General features: G+C 38.6%; 2 protein-coding genes across 7 annotated transcripts in view; one reads left to right on the top strand and one right to left on the bottom strand.

The window, feature by feature from the left end:
* The first annotated feature begins 1,966 nt into the window (after window positions 1-1,966).
* On the top strand, window positions 1,967-15,204 carry LOC113682723 (melanopsin). 2 transcript variants are annotated; one of them, XM_027199890.2, is made up of 3 exons: window positions 1,967-2,306; window positions 12,546-13,222; window positions 14,145-14,681. In XM_027199890.2, exons 2-3 carry the CDS (start codon window positions 12,582-12,584, stop codon window positions 14,545-14,547), a joined length of 1,044 nt encoding a protein of 347 aa, XP_027055691.2. In that variant the 5' UTR covers window positions 1,967-2,306; window positions 12,546-12,581; the 3' UTR covers window positions 14,548-14,681. The 2 variants fall into 2 exon arrangements, with proteins under 2 accessions (XP_027055691.2, XP_027055692.2); XM_027199891.2 differs by lacking the exon at window positions 1,967-2,306 and adding an exon at window positions 9,691-9,828 and having other exon boundaries at window positions 14,145-15,204.
* The window catches only part of LOC113682722 (uncharacterized), a 28,994-nt gene continuing 20,299 nt past the window's right edge, over window positions 14,541-23,235 (bottom strand). For all 5 annotated transcript variants that reach the window (XM_089201590.1, XM_027199886.2, XM_027199887.2 and 2 more), the window contains 10 exons: window positions 22,908-22,982; window positions 22,537-22,616; window positions 21,972-22,025; window positions 21,277-21,352; window positions 20,832-20,951; window positions 20,126-20,270; window positions 19,290-19,432; window positions 16,652-16,730; window positions 16,383-16,446; window positions 14,541-15,650 (listed from right to left, as the gene is read on the bottom strand). In XM_089201590.1, coding sequence (XP_089057716.1) covers window positions 15,629-15,650; window positions 16,383-16,446; window positions 16,652-16,730; window positions 19,290-19,432; window positions 20,126-20,270; window positions 20,832-20,951; window positions 21,277-21,352; window positions 21,972-22,025; window positions 22,537-22,616; window positions 22,908-22,982 — 858 coding nt within the window. In that variant the 3' untranslated portion in view covers window positions 14,541-15,628. The remainder of the gene's footprint in view (window positions 15,651-16,382; window positions 16,447-16,651; window positions 16,731-19,289; window positions 19,433-20,125; window positions 20,271-20,831; window positions 20,952-21,276; window positions 21,353-21,971; window positions 22,026-22,536; window positions 22,617-22,907; window positions 22,983-23,235) is intronic.

Here is a 23,235-nt window from a genome sequence, read left to right as displayed (position 1 = left end):
AAGCTGCCTAAAAACCGTCTGCAATTAATTTTAATCGTTCACAAAAAGTACCCAGAAAGTTGAAACGTGAGGTATTTGGTTACAGTTAAACTGAACGATGGAACTTTCATTCATTTAATATCTGAATTTTCTCGAGCAATTTGTTCATAGCGAAAGAGCGAGCGAAGTTTTAATTTAAGTTCTACAACAAATATACGCTCCAGCTGGTGAGTCTTTCCAATTCCGTTCAATTTGGACATTTGTACCTAAATTGCACAACAGAAATTGAAGGAATATTTTGAGAAAAGGCCGCATTACATTCCCTTGTATCTCGTTGGAGTGTGCCGTTCGAATTTAGTTTTTGTGAAGGAAAGATCAGAGTTAAACACGCCATTACAGCAAACAAACGAGCAAACTCTCACAACTTCAAAATAAAAAAATTGAATTTACTCACAATTACTTTCCTCGCCGTTTACTTAATAAACAGAGGTAAATCTTCGTACATGAATGAATGGTCGATGAGAGTGAATAATACTTTCCGTTAGATCATTGACTGGTTTTGAAGAAAACATTGTCGTGACAGTCCTTGCCAAACTAGTTCTGTTGGTTTTCAAATGTTCTTACGCTTTTTTTTTCTTGCGCGCTCTCTAATTGACAGGTGTCAGATTGTGACAGATACTTGTAAAAATAATGTTTCAAAGTTTGTTTGGAAGCCTTTTAAATCACCTTTATCGTTACGGAAATGAAAATGTTTCGCTGAGGCATCTCTCTTAAATTTGCATCACCTCTATTTTAACTACCATTTACTCACTCAAAAATTGTTCAGTCTATGGAAGATCTTGCCGTATTTACGGCCATAAATCATTTGGGTTCTTTCGGAAAGAATTTCGTCAAGTTTAAAAACAATAAATATGTTATTTACCGGCTAAGGGTCGGTCCGTATGGTGAAAAACTGTGACCTCGGTCTTGAAAATGCTGCCCTCGGCCTACGGCCTCGGGCAGTATTTTCAAGACCTCGGTCACAGTTTTTCACCATACGGACCCCCCAGCCGGCAAATAACATATATAGGTTGTCATCACTTTCGCCTTCGTATGATGGCTAATCAGTTCTGTTGGCGCATTAGGTAGTAAATGCGCGATGGAATGATTGCTTGTGCTACTCTTACAAGCACACGTAACCAACAGTTACATACAGTTTTACCTTTTAGAAGATCTCATACGAAAAATAGCCAGCGACCGTTTAAAATAAACTCCACCAGCAATTTACACAAAATGTAATGCCAAGGGCCAAACATGTTTTCGTCCCCGTCTTTTAATCCTACGGCGGATACTTTTTAACGCGACATCAGCTGCGTTGGATTATTCGAAACGCCGTGTTACTTATTGCAAGAAATATAAAATATCGCTAAAAGAAAAATTGAAAAAAAAGCTTTGACCGGTAATGATGCAGAAAGACAATCAATGGTCGTGATTAAGAAGATTGGCTCCTTTCAAAACCAAGTGACTTTGGGCTTTAAAAAACACAAACTGTCTGCGTCATTAGCGGCGCAACTGGATTCTAGTGGAAAAAAAAAGATTGTCTGCTTGAAAAAAAAGATTCACTTTGCAGCAATATCAGGAAAAAAATTCGATTTATTGCAACTGATGTGTGCTTGGCTTATTTAAGGTTTCAATTGACAAGATTTCGGAAAGATTGTGATGCAATACTTTTCGTGCAAAAACGTTTTGACTGAAGAATCTGGTTTAAGTTACATGAAAAATTATATTAATATTCAAAGGCTTCTTTCTATTCTCTGACGTCTCGCTCTTTGTTTTTTATTGATCAGTCTTCATTAAAAGTACTTTTTGCGCCTGCAAATGAAATTTGCATTTCACTTTCCCGTGCATGTTGCTTACAAAGTTGTTGGCGAAAAATATTTTCAGCACACCTGACATTTTTCATACCCATTCACGGCGATGTGTTTACATTGTGGTTTCTTCTCGCCTTATCGATCGACTCCATATTCTAGCATGATCCCAAGACCTTGGGTATAAAATATTTATTTTCCCTAAAACACCCAGAAGAGATTTGAGGAAAAGCAAGACAATGATCAAATGGGAAACTTTCTCACGAAAGTGTAATGTTAACATAACGCGAATATTGTGGCCTGATTTAAAGTATCGAATATGGGCTTGCTAAGTAAATCCTCATTGAATACGAGAAACGGTTTGACAAAGGAACAACATAATTATTTTCACACGCGTTTCAAGATTCAATTTTGACTCACAGGGAAACAGATCAGTGAGGGTGGATTTCCTTTGTGGATGTCACCATTTGATTCACAAAGGTAAGCTCTGAATTTTTGAGAATTTCATCGTATCTCGCTATTTTATCTGAAGAATGGGGAGAGTCTGTTATATTTGCTCCTTCGGAAAAATTCGTTTCATCAAAAGTAAACCCCCATATAAAGAGAAGAACAGTTTGAAAAAGGAATGACAATTTACTTCCCGACGCGTTTTATAGTTTTTGAATTCTAGGAAAACAGATGAAGACGAAAATTTCCTTTTTTGATTGTCCCTATTCATTAAGGAAAGCACTATTTTAAACCAAACTTTTGCGTATTTTGATGGTTTATTTGAAGAATGACAAGAGTCCACCGTATTTATTATCTTGGAATAATTATTCATTTTATCACAAAAAATAACGGTAAAGAGCATTTTAAATAGAGAAATTAAGCCGCAAAAAACTACAGAGAAGACACAAATTTCTACAAGAAGTCAGTATAGGAAAAGTAAACTGATTCAAACTGAGGGAAGATTATTTGGCCATGGGTCATTGGATTATTTTGGCGATTGGCCACGAGCCGTCGCAATTTTTGCTCTTGAAAAGAAAACAATTTTCCACTATTCAATTAGGCTGAGGTAAAATGGTTACCAGATGGTCACAGATTAGATTGCAATGGTTACCCCCCGCTTGAAATATCAGTAAAATATTTTCTTGTCATTTGATTTTCCACCATACCACTAAACTGGGCTGGTGGTAAACATTCACGTTCGAACATTTTGGTAATGTTTTGAGTATAATCATAATGAGGAAAAAATTGTGATACTTTTCGATATCATTGTTATCATTGTAATGACTGAAATGAAGCCACTTGATAATAAACGCTCCTCATCTTCGGAAATAAACTGAGAATGGTCTGTTTCTCAAGGTTTCACTGACAAATTCTTAATTCGGTAATAGCGATTTAAGAACTTCAGAAGGTCGCAGGTGCTACACATGATCCAGGATTAATGAACGAGTAGAAGGATGGAAGCTCAGGAAACCTCTTTCATATAATAATAATAATAATAATAATAATAAGGTCTTTATTCCATCATAAGATAAAACTACATATCTTATGTTACAATGAATTGAAAAAACTACAGAAATCTACATACATATTATGAATTAAAAAGTATATCATTACAATAAATGGAGCTTAAATATCAACCTATTTACAAATGTGTTCATAAAGCGCTGTGTATTAATTTTCGGGCGCGCGCAGCCTTTTTTCCTGAGATTGTGTAGATATGTCTTTTGGACAGGAATGATATCTTTCAGGGGGTGGCAATCCGTTGATTTTAGTTTCTTCAAAATGTTTCTGTCTTGTTTGTTTAAAAGGTTCTTGATAAAAACTGGAAATGAGATAAAACCGCATTTATGACATCGGTCTAAAAAATTTTGTACAACCGTAAGATCGGACTCAGATGCCCCATAGACTGAAAGTGCATAGCTAAAATTAGCCAAAACAATCGATATAAAAAGATGATCAATCTCTGCCTGAGAGTAATGTTCCTTTCTCAATGTTCGTAGGACGTGTAAACACTTGTTTGCTTTGACAAGCTTAGTTCTTACATGCTCATCAAATTTTCCATCACTCTGTAAAGTTACTCCTAGTAAAACGAAGCTATTACATTGGGGAATATTATTAATTGGGGAGTAGAGTACATTATGATTTTTCTTTCTAACAACCAGCTCTTTACATTTGCAAGGGTTGCAGACCATTCTATTGTCTTTACACCATGTTAAGAACTGTCCTACTAAGTCGGCAGACGGGTCACTATTCCTAGTGATAGGTGAAAGAATAGTGGAATCATCGGCATATTTAAAAAGCACAGGGCAACCATTAAAAAAAATCTCCAAATCGTTCAAAAATATATTAAAAAGATACGGTCCGCTTACACTACCTTGTGTGGTTCCTCTATTGACAAGTTTCCACTGTCCTAAAAAATTATAACTAACAACACGTTGTTGTCTTGCATAGAGGAAACTATGATACCAATTGATAATGTACGGATTTAGAGGTAGCTGTTTCAGTTTGGCAGACAAAATAGCATGGTTCACAAAATCGAAAGCCTTACTGAAGTCCATGGTAAAAATTCGCACTGCGCTATAGTCACTACTATCTAAATACTTGTATGTCTGGTGCTGGATAGCGAGCAAGGCATTTGTGCAACTACCCGCCTGTCTATATGCAAATTGGGTGTGGCTCAAGTTGCTCTCAATGACTGACTGTGCTTGTGTACGATACACGACCTTCTCAAACAACCGGGCAATAACGGGAGTAACATTAATACCACGGTAGTCTGAGTCCTCTATAGGCATGTTCACTTTGGGGAGAGGATTAACATTTGCCCTTTTCCAGGAGTCTGGCCATGTATGAGTAGACAGCGACAGATTCCAAACGTGAGTGACGATTGGCGTGAGTAGCTCAGCACAGTCTTTCCAGATCCAGTACGGGAGGTCGTCTGGTCCCGTTGCGGTTTTCTTTACATGAACTAAGGTATTCCAGACACACCGCTCAGATATTTTCGGGGGCTTTACACTGTCCGGGATATCCATATCACTAGGTCTAACGTAAGTGTCATCATAGCACAGGTTGGCGAAGTAGTCGTTCAGACGAACTAGAGAGTTCTTGTCCAAATTTATCAACGATGACCTGCGACGCTGCGATAGGGCGTCCACGCCCTTCCACCACTCACCGCTACCAATGGCAGCCAGTTTTCTTCTGTTCTCGGTTATCAGCTCAGAAATGCGCTTATTAAATAAAGACAGGCGTTCCTTATTCTTTAAAGATATATGGGACTTAGTCCTCAGCATACACTTGACTAATGGGGACATCCAAACTGGGTCACGCGATGACATGCGTACAGATTTTTGCGGCATAAACTTATTCATCACTGCACGAATCTTTACCTCAAGCACCTCGACCGCCTTGTTTATGTCCACCTCATTGAGGACGTCACTCCAGTCCAGCGCAGTGAGTGCCATATAAAATGACTGTTTCCGATGTTCCCTACAGTCCCGCACAAGAACTTTGCGGCGCATAGGTTTAAGCTTTAATCCCGCCGGTAAAACAAAGCCTTCATGGTCTGTCTTAATAAGCATATGTATGGAATATGCTTGACCGAACAGATCCGCTCGGTTGGTCATACAGTTATCCAAGCACGCGTTACCCCGCGTGGGAAAATCAACCACGAAATCCCATATGAAAGACATAACAGTCCCAAAACCCATTCTCATAACTCATAGCGGTTAGTTCAAATTTTCAACATCTAGTTGTTACACTTCCAGAACATAACATAAACATTATATTAATGCACCGGTCGATCGAAGCTTCAACATTCCCTGCCAGCCAACTCATACGCATTTGACCGTCGTCCGTGACCAGGATGTGGAAAATTTGAAACGTATTTGGCTGGAGTGGGAGATTTCGAACCAGAACACAAGTGTTATATCTTTAAATATGGAGGTGTTTGGGCTAAATAGTTCACTTTCGCGAGCATTTTCTGAGCGTGAGTGGGGCATTTTAACACATTTTTTTGTCCGGGTTTGGGGGGAGGGGAATGAAGGGGGAATTTGAAAAAAAAAAACAATCATTAAAAGTTCAAATGCGTAGGGGGTTGCTCGTGGGGATGTTGAAGCTTTGAATTGATTGAAACATAACCACTAGATTTAACAAGGGGGTTTAAGGGTATAAATTATTGTCAAATAACGGATTGGATGAAAATAACATTGAATGCCATACAGTATCTTTTACAACAATTTCGGTCGTTTATTGCACCTCGCTGTCGACGTAATTCTGCGTAATTCTCCATTGGCTACGTTTCAAAATTCCGCTCAAACACTGCACTAATTTTATAAATGCTTAGTGCCATTTGAAAAAAATATGATGAAGGAAACCGCAACATAGACATACTTTTGATTTCAATTAAGTTTTGAAATGGAGTAAGATTCTCAGGCTGTCAGGCTTCGACAAAATTCTCAAGCTGTGTTTGGGAATGAAAAAAAAAAAAAAAAAAAAAAAAAAAGAAGCCGCAATAAACGAGAATACATGTTTTTTAAACTTGTGATGATTGATTTTCGTAGGTCTTTAACTTTAATCCTGTGAAGACACAAAAATTCAAGCAGTGGTGTTTCCCAACTTTTTCACAAAGGACACAAAACTCCTTTCTGATCTCTATTTTCTTTCCTAATTTAGGCTGAAATTTTGACGCAACTTTAAAGCAGGGTTACACTCCATTATCCTCCACGAAACGCTCCGCTACTTCCTTTTCACGTGATCGGCGGAAGATTTTATTTTTATATTACCACGAGTCATACGCAAGAAAAAAAAACTGAATACTCTTAACAGGAATCGAACATATGACCTCCTTATGAATGTGAGCTTCCTGGAAGCTACATGAGTGGCAAAAGTTGCAACAAATTCGTTAGCGTTTTGGTAACAACAGGCAACATTGAAATGGGGGAGAGGAGACAAATAATAATCAAAGTGCTCTGTGAGCAAACTCGTGAATTGACACATGATTTTTTAGATTATGTTCAATGTTATCTGGTTTAGGGAATTTTGTGGTTGATTGTCATATCTAGAGTACAAGCAGTAGTTCAGTGTTCGCTAATGTCGCAAAGAAACAAAGTAACGTTGGGATAAGAAGGCATTACAATTAGCTATTACATTTTACAAGGTGGATGATGTCATGTGTTTTAAACGTCTATCATTTTTGTTTCTGGTTCAAAAGAAAAGGTTGGAAGTAAATGTGGGTGAAAAGTGAAATTTACTGTCTTTCGTTGTAAATATTAGAAAATCAAGGCAATACTGTCTTAATGAAAACATCAAATGAGACAAACGGGAACGAGTTTTGAGTGATATATCTAAGCCAAGCCTGCCACCGTCATTTTGGATCTCCGCCTGGGTAGATTTAAGTCACGTGCTAGGCAACGTATAATCAATAACAAGATAGAATTTCATTTCAGGCCTATTTATCAATTTTGTGGTGTGTAACTTTCGCATTTTAGTACGTTGTATGTATGTTGAATCTTCAAATTGTCTTGAAACTTAAAAGAAAATTGTTCTTTAAAAATTCACTGAAAATCAGTAGCTAAAATTGTTTTTTTAGGTGTTATTTGATTTTCGTGTTAACTTGTTATTTCGTCAGTCGCCGGCATCTTCTGTTGCTTCACACAGGAAAAACACACGCGACGAAACGTAATGATCAATTTTGTCCTCAATCTCACGCTATAACAGAAAAAGTTGTGAACATCTGTAAACTCCGAGCTCTTAGCAGTAAGTGATATTTTCAATGAATCTTCGGATTGTTTTCAGGTTCAAGGATTGTAAATTACAATTTTATGAAAAACGAAGGTTGTTCTGTTATTTCAGTGTGAATCCTTGCATGCCTGCCAGTCGCTGGCGCCGCTTGTTGAAACTAAAACGAAAAAAAAAAACTCTTTTAAGATTATCATTGGCTCCTTTTTCACCCCACCACTATTCTTAGCAACAAAGGTCGCCATTTCGTCTGTTTATTGCTCGCCAAAAACTATCAAATGCACTCAAAAGCCTAAAATCTAAAAAAAGTTTACAGGAATCGACCAATCGAGCGAGCGAGCGAATTCTATTCCCCACATCATATCTATAACTCGCTCTTGCACATGCGCGCAATTCACGAGTTAAAAAGGAGTAGAACGAGAGAAAGACTTTTCCCACTCATTGTAAGTCATTAAGAACAAATTCAAACTACAAACGATAAACGATAAAAATCCTGTATTAGGATTTGTCTGTCAGTGTAAATCCTTTTACTTTGGACTACGATGTATCCTAAAATTGTGGGATTGCGCCTTGAAGACACAAGGGGAAGTTTTCAAACTTAGTCCGGCAATAAAAACTCACCCGAAACGCTAGAGTGAACCAAAAATCGATTTTAATACTCTCTGTTATAACTTCTGAAGTCTTTTCAACGAGTAATGTGCGCTAAGCAAGTCAAAGTTCGACAAAATGGTTAACTTTCCTTTGATCTGTCATAATTGCATCAACCTACGGATCTCTATTGAAATGTAGATGATCGGAGGAAGCGCCGGAAGAAGGTAATTATTAATACTTGCGTTTAAGACTTCATGGATAGAACGTTCATTGAAAAGAGTGACGTTTTACTCTCTTGAAACCGTTGTTTCGGAGCAAACGAGAAAGGTGTTCTTTCTTTCTTGTAAATAGAGTTACTCTAAGAATCCTGCCTTCGGCGCTGAGACTGCTAAGTCTGGAAATATCCATACATCTTCAACTGTTTTTGAAACGATATTATTGCAGCCTATCACAGACTTCAAATTTACCATTTATCAGGGACTATTAGAAATAATTTTTCTTTGTTCTAATGGAACGATTTCAGAGAAGTCCGCAATTTTTACCACACGTTCGCCCGTCGAAATGAGAGGTGTCAAATGTGCAACACGACTCAACCGCCGGAAAAATAAAAAAAAAAAACCATACAATCAATTTTTAAATCCGGAATTGGAATCACTTTACCATAATTGGTACAGTAAGTGCTCAAAGTTGTTATTCTAAATCTTATATTATTTTTTATCAGCGACTAAAACTGTACCGCAAACAAAAACAAAATTAAGATATTTGATATCACTATCTGAATTCTTCAAGACTAGCTGGCTGGAAAGATTTCATTGATGTGTGACGTGCTTCTGTAGAGTCGTTTACCTTTATAAAAAACAAAAATTGCAACTTTCTCTCAGTCTGAGGTATTAAAATCCAAACCACTTTTTAATATTGACCTGGAACGGCTAATGGGAGTTTAAATTATCTTCAATGTCCGCTCTTGTGTAATACTCTAAATCAAAAAGCCCCCTATAACAAAAGCTCCGATGCCTCTGTTGTTTTGACATCTCAGAAAAGGTTCTTGATGAATGAAATATACCAAGTGTGTTTATTGGAACATGTGGCATTTAAGAACCAGAGGAACGTCATTTACTGCTAAGTTATGACTGACTATTAGAATGAAAAGTATGTATTAAAATAGTCGTCGAAACCACTAAAGGATAAAGAACACATCTTCCTCGTCATATCTTAAGCATTAATGTCGATCCAAAAGTCTCTTCTAAAACAAAGACCGATTCTTTTTTATCTAGTCTTGATAAAGGTCTTTGTCGCAATATTTCCCTTAATTGACTAAAAACCTTTTCAGCTTGCATTATTTATTAGACTTTTTGAATCCGGTTTTTGAATAAAATGGTATATTTTGAATTAACAAAACCACATGTGTACCCTACTGACCGTATTCGAACGTGCAGAAAAATTCTGGACAGGTTTCTACCTGTCATTTAAACCTGCACTTAAATATTTTAGCAAGAAATAACACTTTCTACGCCTTTTTCAAAACAAGTGAGTGGACACTTAAGCAGTACATGGCAAACATCTCTTAATTATAGGAGAACTGCTGTATTGTAAAGAGTTCGGGTTCACCACGTATGAGAAAACTGAACAAGAATACCGCGCCGGCTTCTCACTACCTGTCATCTTCATTAACACTAAGTCGAGTCAAAAGGTAGGTTTTATAAGTGAAAGGTTTATCTATTTCGAGTTAACAAAAAATCTCTCGTGGAATAAAGTCACCATTCTTTTCAAACAGATCTGAGAGAATGCCCTTAACATATTATTAACGTAGAACCAATCTCCTTCAAAACAGATTGAAATCATTGCTGCTTTCAAAACATCGCGTAGAACCTTAAAAAAGCTACTACACAAGTGCTTTAGTAATTAAAAAAACCAGAACAATTTTTAGAGTCTGTTGAAAACTGAAGGAATCAGTTCCGTGCAATGTCAAATATCCAAGTATGCATTTCAGATTTCTTCTGCTTTATGTAATAAGTCATTTAAAAAAGCAAAAAATGAAAGACCACTAAAGAAGCCTCTCCTTTTTTGCGTGTGTTTTTCTTCTTTTCAGAATTTTAATATGCTTAGCGTAGGCTTTGACAATTAACGGAACACCGTTAAATCAGTTTTTCTCTTTTGCTCACCACGAGACACTCGCACAACGTTTTCGTGACTGGTTCGAGGCTATCCAGGTTGATTTCCACAGGTTATGCGAACCGCTAATATGGAGAAATATATTTACTGCCACAACCTTGAAAACCCGGCACTTGAAAACGTCGGAAACTGTCTGTAACGTTTGGAATAGCAGGTGCCCTGCTTAAATTCTCTGTTATCTATATTTAGCAATTATTTTCAATGCTGAGAAAGTCAGTAATACTCGACCTACCTGCCGCGATTTAAATGAATAAAAGGAATGACTGATTCAAAAGAAATTTTAATATACCCAAAAGCTATTATGTTTTTCAAAAAGTTCGAAAACAATGAACACAATAATCTGGTGTTTGCCTCTAAAACTTAAGTAGGTCCTCACTGACCCAAACTTGGCAAACTCGAATTTCGCGTTAACTCGATCGTGTCGGCAAGAATCGTCAACTGGTGCCCGGCGGTGAAGTGATTTCAATTCTGGACGATCGCTGCGACCTGATTAATGTCGATGATTAAATTCGCTAGCATTTACCTTGCGCACCCATTCGTGCGATTTCCATAGCTCACTGCTGCGAATAGCCGGTGAAGTCGGCCAATCAAATTTCATTATGAAATACTATTACATAACTCTTCAAAATGAAGCTTGAAAACGATATCGAAGGGAAAAAAGCGCCGCAATCGGTTCAAAACTTGCCAAGCGAGCCCGTACATCAAACAGTGGCGAAATTCGCTCGCGATTTTCACCTGTAATCACTGTCTTTGCGATCGTCGTATTCCATGAATTACTTGTTGCATTGCCAGGTTAAAATTATCTCCTAAGAAGAAAGGTTTTTAGTGAATTCTTATCTTCTAACTCGAATTCCCCTCATCTCGAACCGTTTCCCTTAACAGGGTAATTTAGCATTATTAACCTGTTGATAACGTAAATTGGCCACCATTAAGAGTTTCAAGCTTTAGCCCTTGGTTAGAGCGAACGACGAAGGGTTTAACGCTCGAAACGTTAGCTAGGATTCACTAAAATGTTTGATTAAATATCAACATACAACATACACGCCTGTTGCTTATAACTGTAATCAGCAGCAAACCGTGATTCAAGAAATTATCGTTCGTTTATTTTCCGTTTCACCATGTTTTGGTAATTACACTGAAAATTCGGGAAAAAAGGCAGGCTTGCGGGAGGTTTTGCGCTCAACCAGGCCAATAAATTGTACAAAAATAAGATTTTTAGAGGATGTTGTTCACGTTTGGAATCTCTTGTTCATCCCGACATTGCTTGCTTAGCCGCTACTCTGAGGTACAACTGGAAGTACCACTTTAGCATAGTCCCACTTCAGGGTGAAATACAGGAAGAACTGAAGTGATTTATAGAGTTGAATGTTCTTTATATAAAGGCTGTATGTACTATTAATCTCCTGTTAAAATGCTCTGTAGAACGAGACAAAACAAATCATGCCGCCAGGCTCGATATTTTGGTTTATTCAGGATTTTGTCTCAAAATTTCAATTACACCACTCAGGCAATCTCTTAATATGCCCATCTGTATCAAACCCGGCAAGGGCAAGCCAGTACTTGGTCAAGTTCATCAACTTCTCAAGGTCAGCCCGACATAAAATTTAAAAAACAGTGATAAACTACCAGAATGAGCCAAATATAATAAAATTTCTGGCTTCAAAACAGCGAGATTCCATCCAATGCCGTTTACACGGTGTTAAAATAGCTAAGTTAATCACAAATCCCTTTTCACATTAATGGCAACACTGTTAAATACATCTGCACCTTGCTTTTGCCCTTATTAATACGCTAAGCTCTTAACCTCTTATCATGTCAGTAATAGCACCTTACATCCCACGCTATGGTGTGTGCATGAAGGCAATCACTTCCTTTATGACATTAGCGTGGGACGCTATAAAAACATCCTTGTGTTGTTACGGTCTATTTATACCTACTCAGCCTTTGTCTACCAGGGACATTGAAAATTGTCATTACTTGACGGAAAAGCTTTAATCAAGTGTTAGCGAATGGGGAGAAATATCGAAAAGGTTGCATTAAACCATGCAGTACAAAACAAGATTGAGTTTATTTAAGAATCAGAGACGATTACCACGGTTTGCAATCGAAAAATGTGCCTGCAGGGATAGATTTTTCGCGATATGCAAGCGTAACTTTGCTTCATTCAGGTTTTATTTAATTGGAGGTTTTCTTTATTTTGACGCAAAATTTTGATTTGTTTGTCTCTTTGCCCAGGTTTCCTGTAACTGATGAGCCCAGCAGTTTGCATCCATGGATAATATTACTACAAAAGGTACTCACAGCTTACCAGGAGGAAAATCTTTCAACTGGCGCGCTATGTACCTCGCGTATGCCGTGGTCATGTTTGCTGTTGTAACTGTTGGATTCCTTGGAAATGTCTTAACTCTGATAATTCTTCACTACCGCGAGCACCGCAAGAAAGTCTTGACTCCTCTTATGATCAACTTAGCAGTCGGAGACATTCTCATGGTTATCGTAGTGTACCCCGTGGTAATTGCGTCGAATCTCGTTGGTAAACAGCTTAAGGAGGGATCGCTGCGATGCAAGTGGTCCGCCTTCGCAAATGGCGCCATTGGTATAACCACTATCGCTACATTAACTGTGATGAGCGGCGTTATGTATCACGGTATCAAACAGACTTTGCCAAAACCTAAAATACATGCTAAAAATATGTCTCTGCTAGTGTTAAGTACGTGGTTATACGGGATATTACTTAATCTTCCTCCTGTGATTGGTTGGACCAGGGCTGTACCAGGTGAAGCTGGCATAAGCTGCGCCCCTGAGTGGACAAGTTCAGAGCCGGAGAGCGTAGCGTATATTGCCTTCCTATTGGTATTTGGCTTTTTCCTTCCGCTTACTGTAATTGGGACGTTCCATTACATGATCTATAGGTACGTGTGCATCAATTAATGCATGTTGAGTCGTTAGATTCAAATTACCCTAACCGTATGACGAAATATCAGTTGTGTTTTTCCACACAATATCAGTTAGCTTTCTTAGCTGGTGAGTGTCATTAACCCTTTCACCCCTAGGAGTGACCAGCATCTAATTCCACGAATCACACAGTAAGGTCGTGAGAATGACGGAAATGATGACCAACTAACGGAGCTCTTGATTGTTAAACAAATTCTCCTTCTCAGCACATTAAGAAATGCACAGAGAACAGCATGGAGACTATACGTACTGATTTCAGAGCACAAGGTGGCTAACAGGCATGAGACTTAATGTAATATTATTTAGCAATTATTTGGCCAAATAGAAAAGACAACATTTCAACATGACCCTGCTTCTCCAAACTTTTTCAGTCGAAAGCCACTTTCCTTTTTATTTCCAGTCTAAATGATCTCCGTAGATCGGAAGGCACCAAAATGTGTCACGGCTTTACCGGTGATTACCCCGCGTAAACAATACTACCCAACTACTGGGGATACAAAGGGGACCATGTAGTCATCACGCTATAGAGACCATGCGTAATCGCTTAACACTCAAAATAATCTCAAATCGTAGCAAATATTCTTGTTTCATACAAATTACCTCGGTACTTTAACCAACGCATATTGTTTGGAACACATGAATAAACGAGGCTAGAAACTGTCATGAACGGTACTCAACTTCCATACTCTGCTACATGTCAGTATTAATATCTTTTTTTTCAAAACTGGGGAAGTAAACGGGCGGATTCAAATATGTCAAAAGGGACTGCAGCCCCCATGCAGAGATGTTTAAGACTGACCACACTTCTTCAGCTCCCTCTTTCCGGACTTCGTCTGTCTGCTTCCACATTCCGTTTCCCATTTCTATTCTTTTCCGCAGGGTGATTCGACGAGTACCTCTGGAAGGAAACCCAATGATCCGCGCATGTCGAATGAAATCTAAAATGAGGCTAGTGCGCATGACTTCTTTCTCTATAGCCGCGTTCGTGGTAAGCTGGTTACCGTACTGTGTAGTAAGCATAGCTGCTCTTGTAAATGGTCATCACGTGCTTTCATCCGGGGAAGCGGAAATTCCTGAACTGATGGCAAAGGCGTCTGTGATTTATAACCCATTCGTGTATGCCTTCACAAATGGTACCTACCGTGCTTCGCTGAAGGGATTGCTTATCGGTGGTAATAGTGTCATTCGGGTTAATCCATCAGTTCTTAGAACCAGTCCTGCGCCGAGTAGTTACGTGAACTCAGTAATTATCAATCCACAACAAGAGGACACAGCTCTGTAATGGAGTTTATTGTTGCATTCAAAATCAAGTGAAATGCAAAAACATATAGGCCCTTGCAGGATCGTCGTTAACGGGAAAATGGTACATATCAGTGGAACAAACCAAAAATAAAGCTACAAGAACGCATGTTAGCAAAAGTGACGTGACAGTCTCGCCGACGAGTACGAAGTACAAATTATTTCATACACGATGACTTCTTACGCACGGGCCATTAACTGACATAAACATTTATTTCAGATGTTTTACCAACATGATAATTAGGATGTTGAATGACCATATAACCTTCCCTTTGAACCACAAAATCCACACCAATATTGTTAACGCGCTACGTGTTCTTTAGGGTCAATGCAGCAGTTACCCCTAATATTTCCAACACCATGCCTCTCAGTCTTGTAACCCAGAGCTCAACTTTCAAAAGGTGCCGCTCTTCAAACAAGTAACTTTCGCGTTTTCAACGCGAGTCATGAACTATCCTTTCTGCTCTTTCCTATTGAGGAGTAGCCACAAACATTTTAATGCTGTCCGATTACCTCGTGCTAAAATTAAATGGAAGGCGGATACACGACTTTGAAAATTGACGATAAGATTGTAAGTTTATCTTACGCTCTGGTGCTCTTAAGCTCCTTCCTCTCTTTAATAAAAATCCAGGCATGCCTAGATTTGGCAAAACGTCTATTATTATAAAAAATGAGACTGACAAAAACGATCCTTCAATGAGTATTAACTTCGGTTCGTGTGTTATCAACCGCTACCTGGCTGCGTACAGAGTAGCAACTACAACATATTGTTGTAAACAGCTGTACACTTGCAAACAAACTACAAAAAGCCAAAACCGTGATTCATTTATGTCAGGAAACATTATCAAACGACAGACAACAAGTCGCGTAGACAAATTGTACACACTTTCCGTTTTGTCTCTCTGATGAAGCAAGTGAAACAACACGGGAACATTCCATCTTTCCATCAGCTTCGTTTCATTTCTTGCGGCAGTCAGTCATTCGTTTAAGAATCGGTGCCATCAATCAGACATTTTCAACTCACACTCCAGTGATGTTTACCAAGTAAGCGGGACTCGGGTCTGTCAACCTTGGAACGACATTATGCTTAGGAGAGACGAAAACACAGAAACATCATAACAGGGAAATAAAGTAATCACCTAAATTTAATAGCGCAAGTTTCTGAAATAGGTAGAATTTCCGTCCGTTAGGTTTAGAATGTATATCCATCAATAGCCTGTGAGCAGGCCTACATTAATGGCGTTCCGGCAACAGCGTATCTCCCCCCCGGAAACTATAAGGCCTTGCGCAACGCGAACTAGCGAGGGGTCTAGGGGCTAACCTCTCCCTGATTAGTCGCCCGTCTGCCCGCGGGCGGAGAAACGCGTGTCTTGCAGCGTTTATAATAAAGGCCTGTTCGCAGGCGAACCAACCAATACTCTGCAACGTTAACAAGTGGAGCGATCTATCTAAGTTTTTAATATTTAAATTAGACTGAACGGAGAAAAATGTTTCTGCTTCAGAATGAAAGTGTTTTGTAAATCTTGTACAAATTTCATTGACCAGCTCCCAGTTGGCTTGTTAGCTCAATTGGTAGAGCGCTGCACCGGTATCGCAGAGGTCATGGGTTCAAATCCCGTACGGGCCTGAATTTTTTCAGGTCCTATTTACAACTACTAGTTTCAGTAGTGTTCTTAGCTGCGAGGATCTTCTAATTTCATCTCTCCACCGCAGTGCAAATATGTGAATTTTCATATATCTAAATTCTTCTTGTACAAACTTGTTTAAATAACAATTGCGTTAACTCAACTCTACCGGTAACCCAACAACTGTGCTTACTTTGTTATGGCCTTCTGATCTGTATCCCCACACTTGAGAAGTTCTTCTCGAAATACAGAATAGCCTACAAATAAATACCAAAAGGCGTTATATAACTCCTTCTTTCCATTTGTTTCCTAAAAGAAATGTAAATGGTTGGTTTAAGAGGAAAAATGAAAGTCAGAGAGGGATGTTACTCATTTGTACCGAGCAAGGAAAAAAGGAATCTATGGGAGATGAGTTCCTCCCCATAAATGCTGAGAACTCTTCTAAAAAGGAGAATTACAAACCTTCCGCGCTTCTTGATTGATAGACTTGACTTATTTGACGCAGAAATTCCGAAAACAACCTCATAAGGACAGTTTCATTCTACAATAGGAAGCAAAAACAAACAATATCAAACACGAGACTTAACGATAAACAATAAGTAGCCATGAAACCTATTTTAATCTGTTTTTTGCCCTTAGCCAGATGAGGAAAGGAATGTTAAGCTAACTATACACCAAATGACTGTGACTATACACGATAGTCACTCTAACTATACAATACATGTAGAAAGGAATGTTAAGCTAACTACACACTAAATGACTGTGACTATACACGATAGTCACTCTAACTATACAATACATGTAGAAAGGAATGCTAAGCTAACTATACACCAAATGACTGTGACTATACACGATAGTCACTCTAACTATACAATACATGTAGAAAGGAATGTTAAGCTAACTACACACTAAATGACTGTGACTATACACGATAGTCACTCTAACTATACAATACATGTAGAAAGGAATGTTAAGCTAACTACACACTAAATGACTGTGACTATACACGATAGTCACTCTAACTATACAATACATGTAGAAAGGAATGTTAAGCTAACTACACACTAAATGACTGTGACTATACACGATAGTCACTCTAACTATACAATACATGTAGAAAGGAATGTTAAGCTAACTATACACCAAATGACTGTGACTATACACGATAGTCACTCTAACTATACAATACATGTAGAAAGGAATGTTAAGCTAACTACACACTAAATGACTGTGACTATACACGATAGTCACTCTAACTATACAATACATGTAGAAAGGAATGTTAAGCTAACTACACACTAAATGACTGTGACTATACACGATAGTCACTCTAACTATACAATACATGTAGAAAGGAATGTTAAGCTAACTACACACTAAATGACTGTGACTATACACGATAGTCACTCTAACTATACAATACATGTAGAAAGGAATGTTAAGCTAACTATACACCAAATGACTGTGACTATACACGATAGTCACTCTAACTATACAATACATGTAGAAAGGAATGTTAAGCTAACTACACACTAAATGACTGTGACTATACACGATAGTCACTCTAACTATACAATACATGTAGAAAGGAATGTTAAGCTAACTACACACTAAATGACTGTGACTATACACGATAGTCACTCTAACTATACAATACATGTAGAAAGGAATGTTAAGCTAACTACACACTAAATGACTGTGACTATACACGATAGTCACTCTAACTATACAATACATGTAGAAAGGAATGTTAAGCTAACTATACACCAAATGACTGTGACTATACACGATAGTCACTCTAACTACAATACATGTAGAAAGGAATGTTAAGCTAACTACACACTAAATGACTGTGACTATACACGATAGTCACTCTAACTATACAATACATGTAGAAAGGAATGTTAAGCTAACTATACACCAAATGACTGTGACTATACACGATAGTCACTCTAACTATACAATACATGTAGAAAGGAATGTTAAGCTAACTACACACTAAATGACTGTGACTATACACGATAGTCACTCTAACTATACAATACATGTAGAAAGGAATGTTAAGCTAACTACACACTAAATGACTGTGACTATACACGATAGTCACTCTAACTATACAATACATGTAGAAAGGAATGTTAAGCTAACTACACACTAAATGACTGTGACTATACACGATAGTCACTCTAACTATACAATACATGTAGAAAGGAATGTTAAGCTAACTATACACTAAATGACTGTGACTATACACGATAGTCACTCTAACTATACAATACATGTAGAAAGGAATGTTAAGCTAACTATACACTAAATGACTGTGACTATACACGATAGTCACTCTAACTATACAATACATGTAGAAAGGAATGTTAAGCTAACTACACACTAAATGACTGTGACTATACACGATAGTCACTCTAACTATACAATACATGTAGAAAGGAATGTTAAGCTAACTATACACCAAATGACTGTGACTATACACGATAGTCACTCTAACTATACAATACATGTAGAAAGGAATGTTAAGCTAACTACACACTAAATGACTGTGACTATACACGATAGTCACTCTAACTATACAATACATGTAGAAAGGAATGTTAAGCTAACTATACACCAAATGACTGTGACTATACACGATAGTCACTCTAACTATACAATACATGTAGAAAGGAATGTTAAGCTAACTATACACTAAACGACTGTGACTATACACGATAGTCACTCTAACTATACAATACATGTAGAAAGGAATGTTAAGCTAACTACACACTAAATGACTGTGACTATACACGATAGTCACTCTAACTATACAATACATGTAGAAAAATGTTTTCTATAACATTATCTACTCAAAACAACTGAGGAAACCTGCGTAAAAAAGTATTCTTGACCATGGTGGGATTCTCTTGTGTTCCTGCAAAAAGAATTTCAGCTCTAGCTAGTTGAGAATCCTCGACGAGGAAACGCCAGGGACTAGGAGAATAAGGCCTGCTAAGCGAAGACTGATAGTATCAACCCACCCCACCCCACCCCCACCCCCACCCTCTCCCCATCTTCAAACCTGAAGAAGGTCCTTAAACTACACCTGTACCTCGTTTTCATCTTCCCAGCTGTCCCAGTCAGAGAATTCTTCATTGTCCGCGCTTACTTCTGGGCTGGGCAATCGTGTTGTACCTCGACTACTCTCATGTGAAGAGTCTAGAGCTACTGACTCTTGCATTACACGACCAGCGTCTGAACAATCGATCAAAAGAAGACGTCAAAGACACCAAACTCGTTAACCCTTAAACCTGTAGACTAGTATTTGAGTGCAGCACTCGCCAGGAACCTTAACCGTTGAATGCGAATACAAATACCACGTTCACTTTTTGAACCATGCAATTGTGCACATGCGCTAATCTCGTTTCCCAGTTAAGAGCATGCACTTCTATTGGTCATTGACTAAAAAGAACTTGCTGCCTCTTGTTTTTTTGGACAGAAAAGTTGCTACAGCTCCTAAAGAGACCATAACCACTCAGGAAAACTTGTTCAGCAATATTGAACCAAATGTATAAAACTAAAGTCCCCATCGATTTTCCCTGCGCATTGATTGACTGATCGGGAGATGATTAGCATATTACTAATTTTATCTCCCGGCAGCCAAAGAAAAAACAAAATGGCTGCATGAGACTGTTTGATCTGCGAGGTATTCAGCTTATGTGGTACACACTGTACACGCCAAAACAGTTATTCGCCTAAGTGTCGGTGAAAGAGGTGGATACTCACCTCGCCGCCTTACGGCTCGGTGAATATCATTGGTTTTTCAACTCTGCTCTGAGTTCACCCTTCATTAAAAACTCTGCAAAAATTTGGACAGCCCCTTTCGTGTCAGGAGTCAAACAACCCTCTTTTCAGGTCAGTTACATGTAAATTTCATGAGGCACTAACCAGGATCCTCCTCGTCTTCGCCTGTTATGACGAGCTCCTCAGCGGGACTGGTCAGTATATCGTTAGACAAGATCAGTAAATCAGGTGTCTCGTTCAATCTGCTGCTTCCTTCCTCCTCACTCATAAGACGCACCAAGTCAGGTTCCTGAGTACGAGGTAAGAAAAAGAGAAGTGAAGTTGGGCAGTTTCATCATGTTACGGCTTGAAGTTCGATCAACTTGCTATCCATTACTTTCAAAAAAACAAGAACTCCCTACTACATCAAGATATTTGACAAGATACTTGTTTGCTTTGCGGTGTATTGATATCGTAAGAAGTTACAACTGAAGTCCGTCAACTGAGACGTAAGGTTAACATGAAAAGTAAACAAACAATAATTGGCCTACAACACAAATCAACTTGACACAGACAAAGATGTGTTGTGGAACAAAAGATTTATCAAACAAGAAGAGAAATTTTCCAGTGGAGTCGATAGAACCGCACCATTGCATGGGTTTAACCTGACTACACCCTAAATCGGATAATGGTCGATAGACACCTGCGAACTTCTAATCCAACAAAGTAAAAACTAAAATCTCTCCATATTTGAACGCTTATATTTACTGGTGGCACATCGAGATTTTGTTTTTTGGGTTCTTCATTGGCCCCTTGTCACAGTAACATTATCTTTTGAGTTTACATAAAAGCCACAAACTGGAAAACTTACATAGTCCAGCCTGTTACTTATGGCTTTGAACACAAAGCTGAGAAATGTGGGTTGATCAAGAAAAATGCACACTCTAATGAACACTTCTAGGACCTCTCGCACCACTTGTAACTCCAGTTCCTGGTGACGAAGTAGTAAGATAGGTAAACCTTAAATTCACTTTCTCATAGATGCTTTTTAATACAACAAATTGAACAAAGAATTAAAAGGCCATTTCCGGCAATTTACATTATTTTTAACTCGCTGATTACGTATAAATGAGGGAATATCGTTTATCTCTTGATTAAATCACTTTCGATGCGGGTCGCAACGTTTCGACTGCAGTTTGCTCCACGAAAAGCAGAATGCCGTCGACATGTTATGATCCACATCAGAAGTGACAACATTGTGCGACAAACGACAAAACTTAATTTCTTGTGTAAGAATACTAGTTGGCAGAAGTTACCTTCGTGTTAATCACTTCTCTGAGGCCAAGAAGGGAAAAATCCAGATAGGTCTGCACCAGCGAGTGCAAATCGTCTCTGCAATAGAAAGAAATTTAGGACATTCATAATTGGGAAATTTTCAACGCTGGGTTCTTAGGCAATGGCATGAACTAGCCTGGGAGCTAGCTCCAACGGGGAGTGGGTAAGGGGAAGGGCCCTCCCAGCTAATATACCCGCGAGAGCGACTTATGCACCAATTAACTCGAAGATTCAACACCGTCCCCGGGAAACCCACAGGCAATTAACCGTCGTCCGTGCCCGGGGAGTGGAAATTTGAACCTTACCTCGGTGGAGTGGAGAATTTGAACCAGATCTTTCGAGTCTTTCCAGCGGAATTAACGTGTTTTATCTTTTAGTATGGAGGTGTTTAAAGGTAAAAAGTTCAGTTTCGCGAACAGATGGCTCAGAAGAAAAGGTTTACAGGTGAGTCACGGTCGCTCATATTGCCTTTTATCAAAATATTGAAAATCAAATCTGGCACTTGGGTGGGGCATTTGAACTCCATTTAGCCCAGGGAAGGAGGGAGGGAGGGGGTGATTTGAACGAATCAATCTTCAAAAGTTCAAATGCCCGGGGAGGTTGCCCGAAGGGGGAATGCTAAAGCTTCTAATTGATCAACGTAATAACTATGAGGATATTGACGAAGTGTTCTCACCCGGTGTCTCCCTGCATGTGCATTTCCTCCACCCGGTACAATATAATGTACAATCTGAAAAGGCAATCATGTTAAGTGTAACTAAAATGATAAATGAACGATCAATCGGTTGACTCACAATATAGACGGAGTCTCTATCAATTTTAGCGGCGACATTTCGACTGCAATACTGCTAGACTTCAAAAGTCGAATACCTGCAGTAAAGCAGTCGAAACGACGCGATCTACAAATAATCATGAGCTTATTGTGATACACATTCTTTTATAGTTATAACCATGAAAGACAAACACTTGTTAAGTAACCGTTATCTTGAAACGACTGCATTTCCAGTAGATAATTAGTATCTACTTTCGTCTCAGACAGCAAATGCCCATCAGTAATCACTTCTTTTTTTGTTTAGTGGCTTCAACAAACTCAGGTCGACTTCAACTAATTGAGCTTTCGGGTCAAAAGTCAATCAGTAAGGCGATTGCAGAGGAAAATGTATAGTTATGCAAATTTTTTAGCCACACGACAAAAAGTATTGAATATACTAACGAAAATCTCTTAAAAACTGGCTGCTCACCCATCCAGCAGTGCTCTGCACACGGCAGAATCCTCAAAGAATTGTGCAATATAATGAACTAGCACTGGGAAGATCATGATCTGTTTGATAATGAAAACACACACATTTTCAACTTCAAGATTGAACGCAGTTTGACTACCAGAACTCTGTTTTTCTCTCTAAAGCGAAGCCTTCCATCAAGACCATTTTAAAACGGAGTTCAAGCGGTCTGGATATAACCCTCCGCTTCTCCAAAAAAAGACACAAACATTAGCCCTTCTAGTATAGAGGTTCGCCCAAACATATGAAAATGCTACATCAAAAACAACACCAGCAACAACAACAAAATAACAGCCCCAAAGCTGTGGAAGAGAAAAAAATAGTTTTCTTACCAACTGGTCAGCATCGCAATCTTTCAGGAACCTTGGGAGAACTGAATGTACTTCGGAGATCAGGAATTTGCTGGCCTACACAAAAACAGTTTTGGTGAAACCTTTTCTCTCTTTAAAAAAAAGAGTTGACAACACTGATTCAATGTTAGGAACACAACAACGAGAAGTGAATACGAGAGAGATTCTCGTTGTAATGAACTCTACTTAAGCATTAGTGAAAATCAGGCCTGAAAACATTATAACATTATGACCAGCTTCCAGTTGGCTTGTCAGCTCAGTTGGTAGAGCACTGCACCGGTGCCGCGGAGGTCATGGGTTAATCCCATAC

This window comes from Pocillopora damicornis, chromosome 3 (genome assembly GCF_964200805.1).
Source record: "Pocillopora damicornis chromosome 3, jaPocDami1.2, whole genome shotgun sequence".
In the NCBI taxonomy this organism is placed as follows: Eukaryota; Metazoa; Cnidaria; class Anthozoa; order Scleractinia; family Pocilloporidae; genus Pocillopora; species Pocillopora damicornis.
Note: the sequence above shows the minus strand (reverse complement) of the source record. Positions and strands in the feature narration are given on the sequence as shown.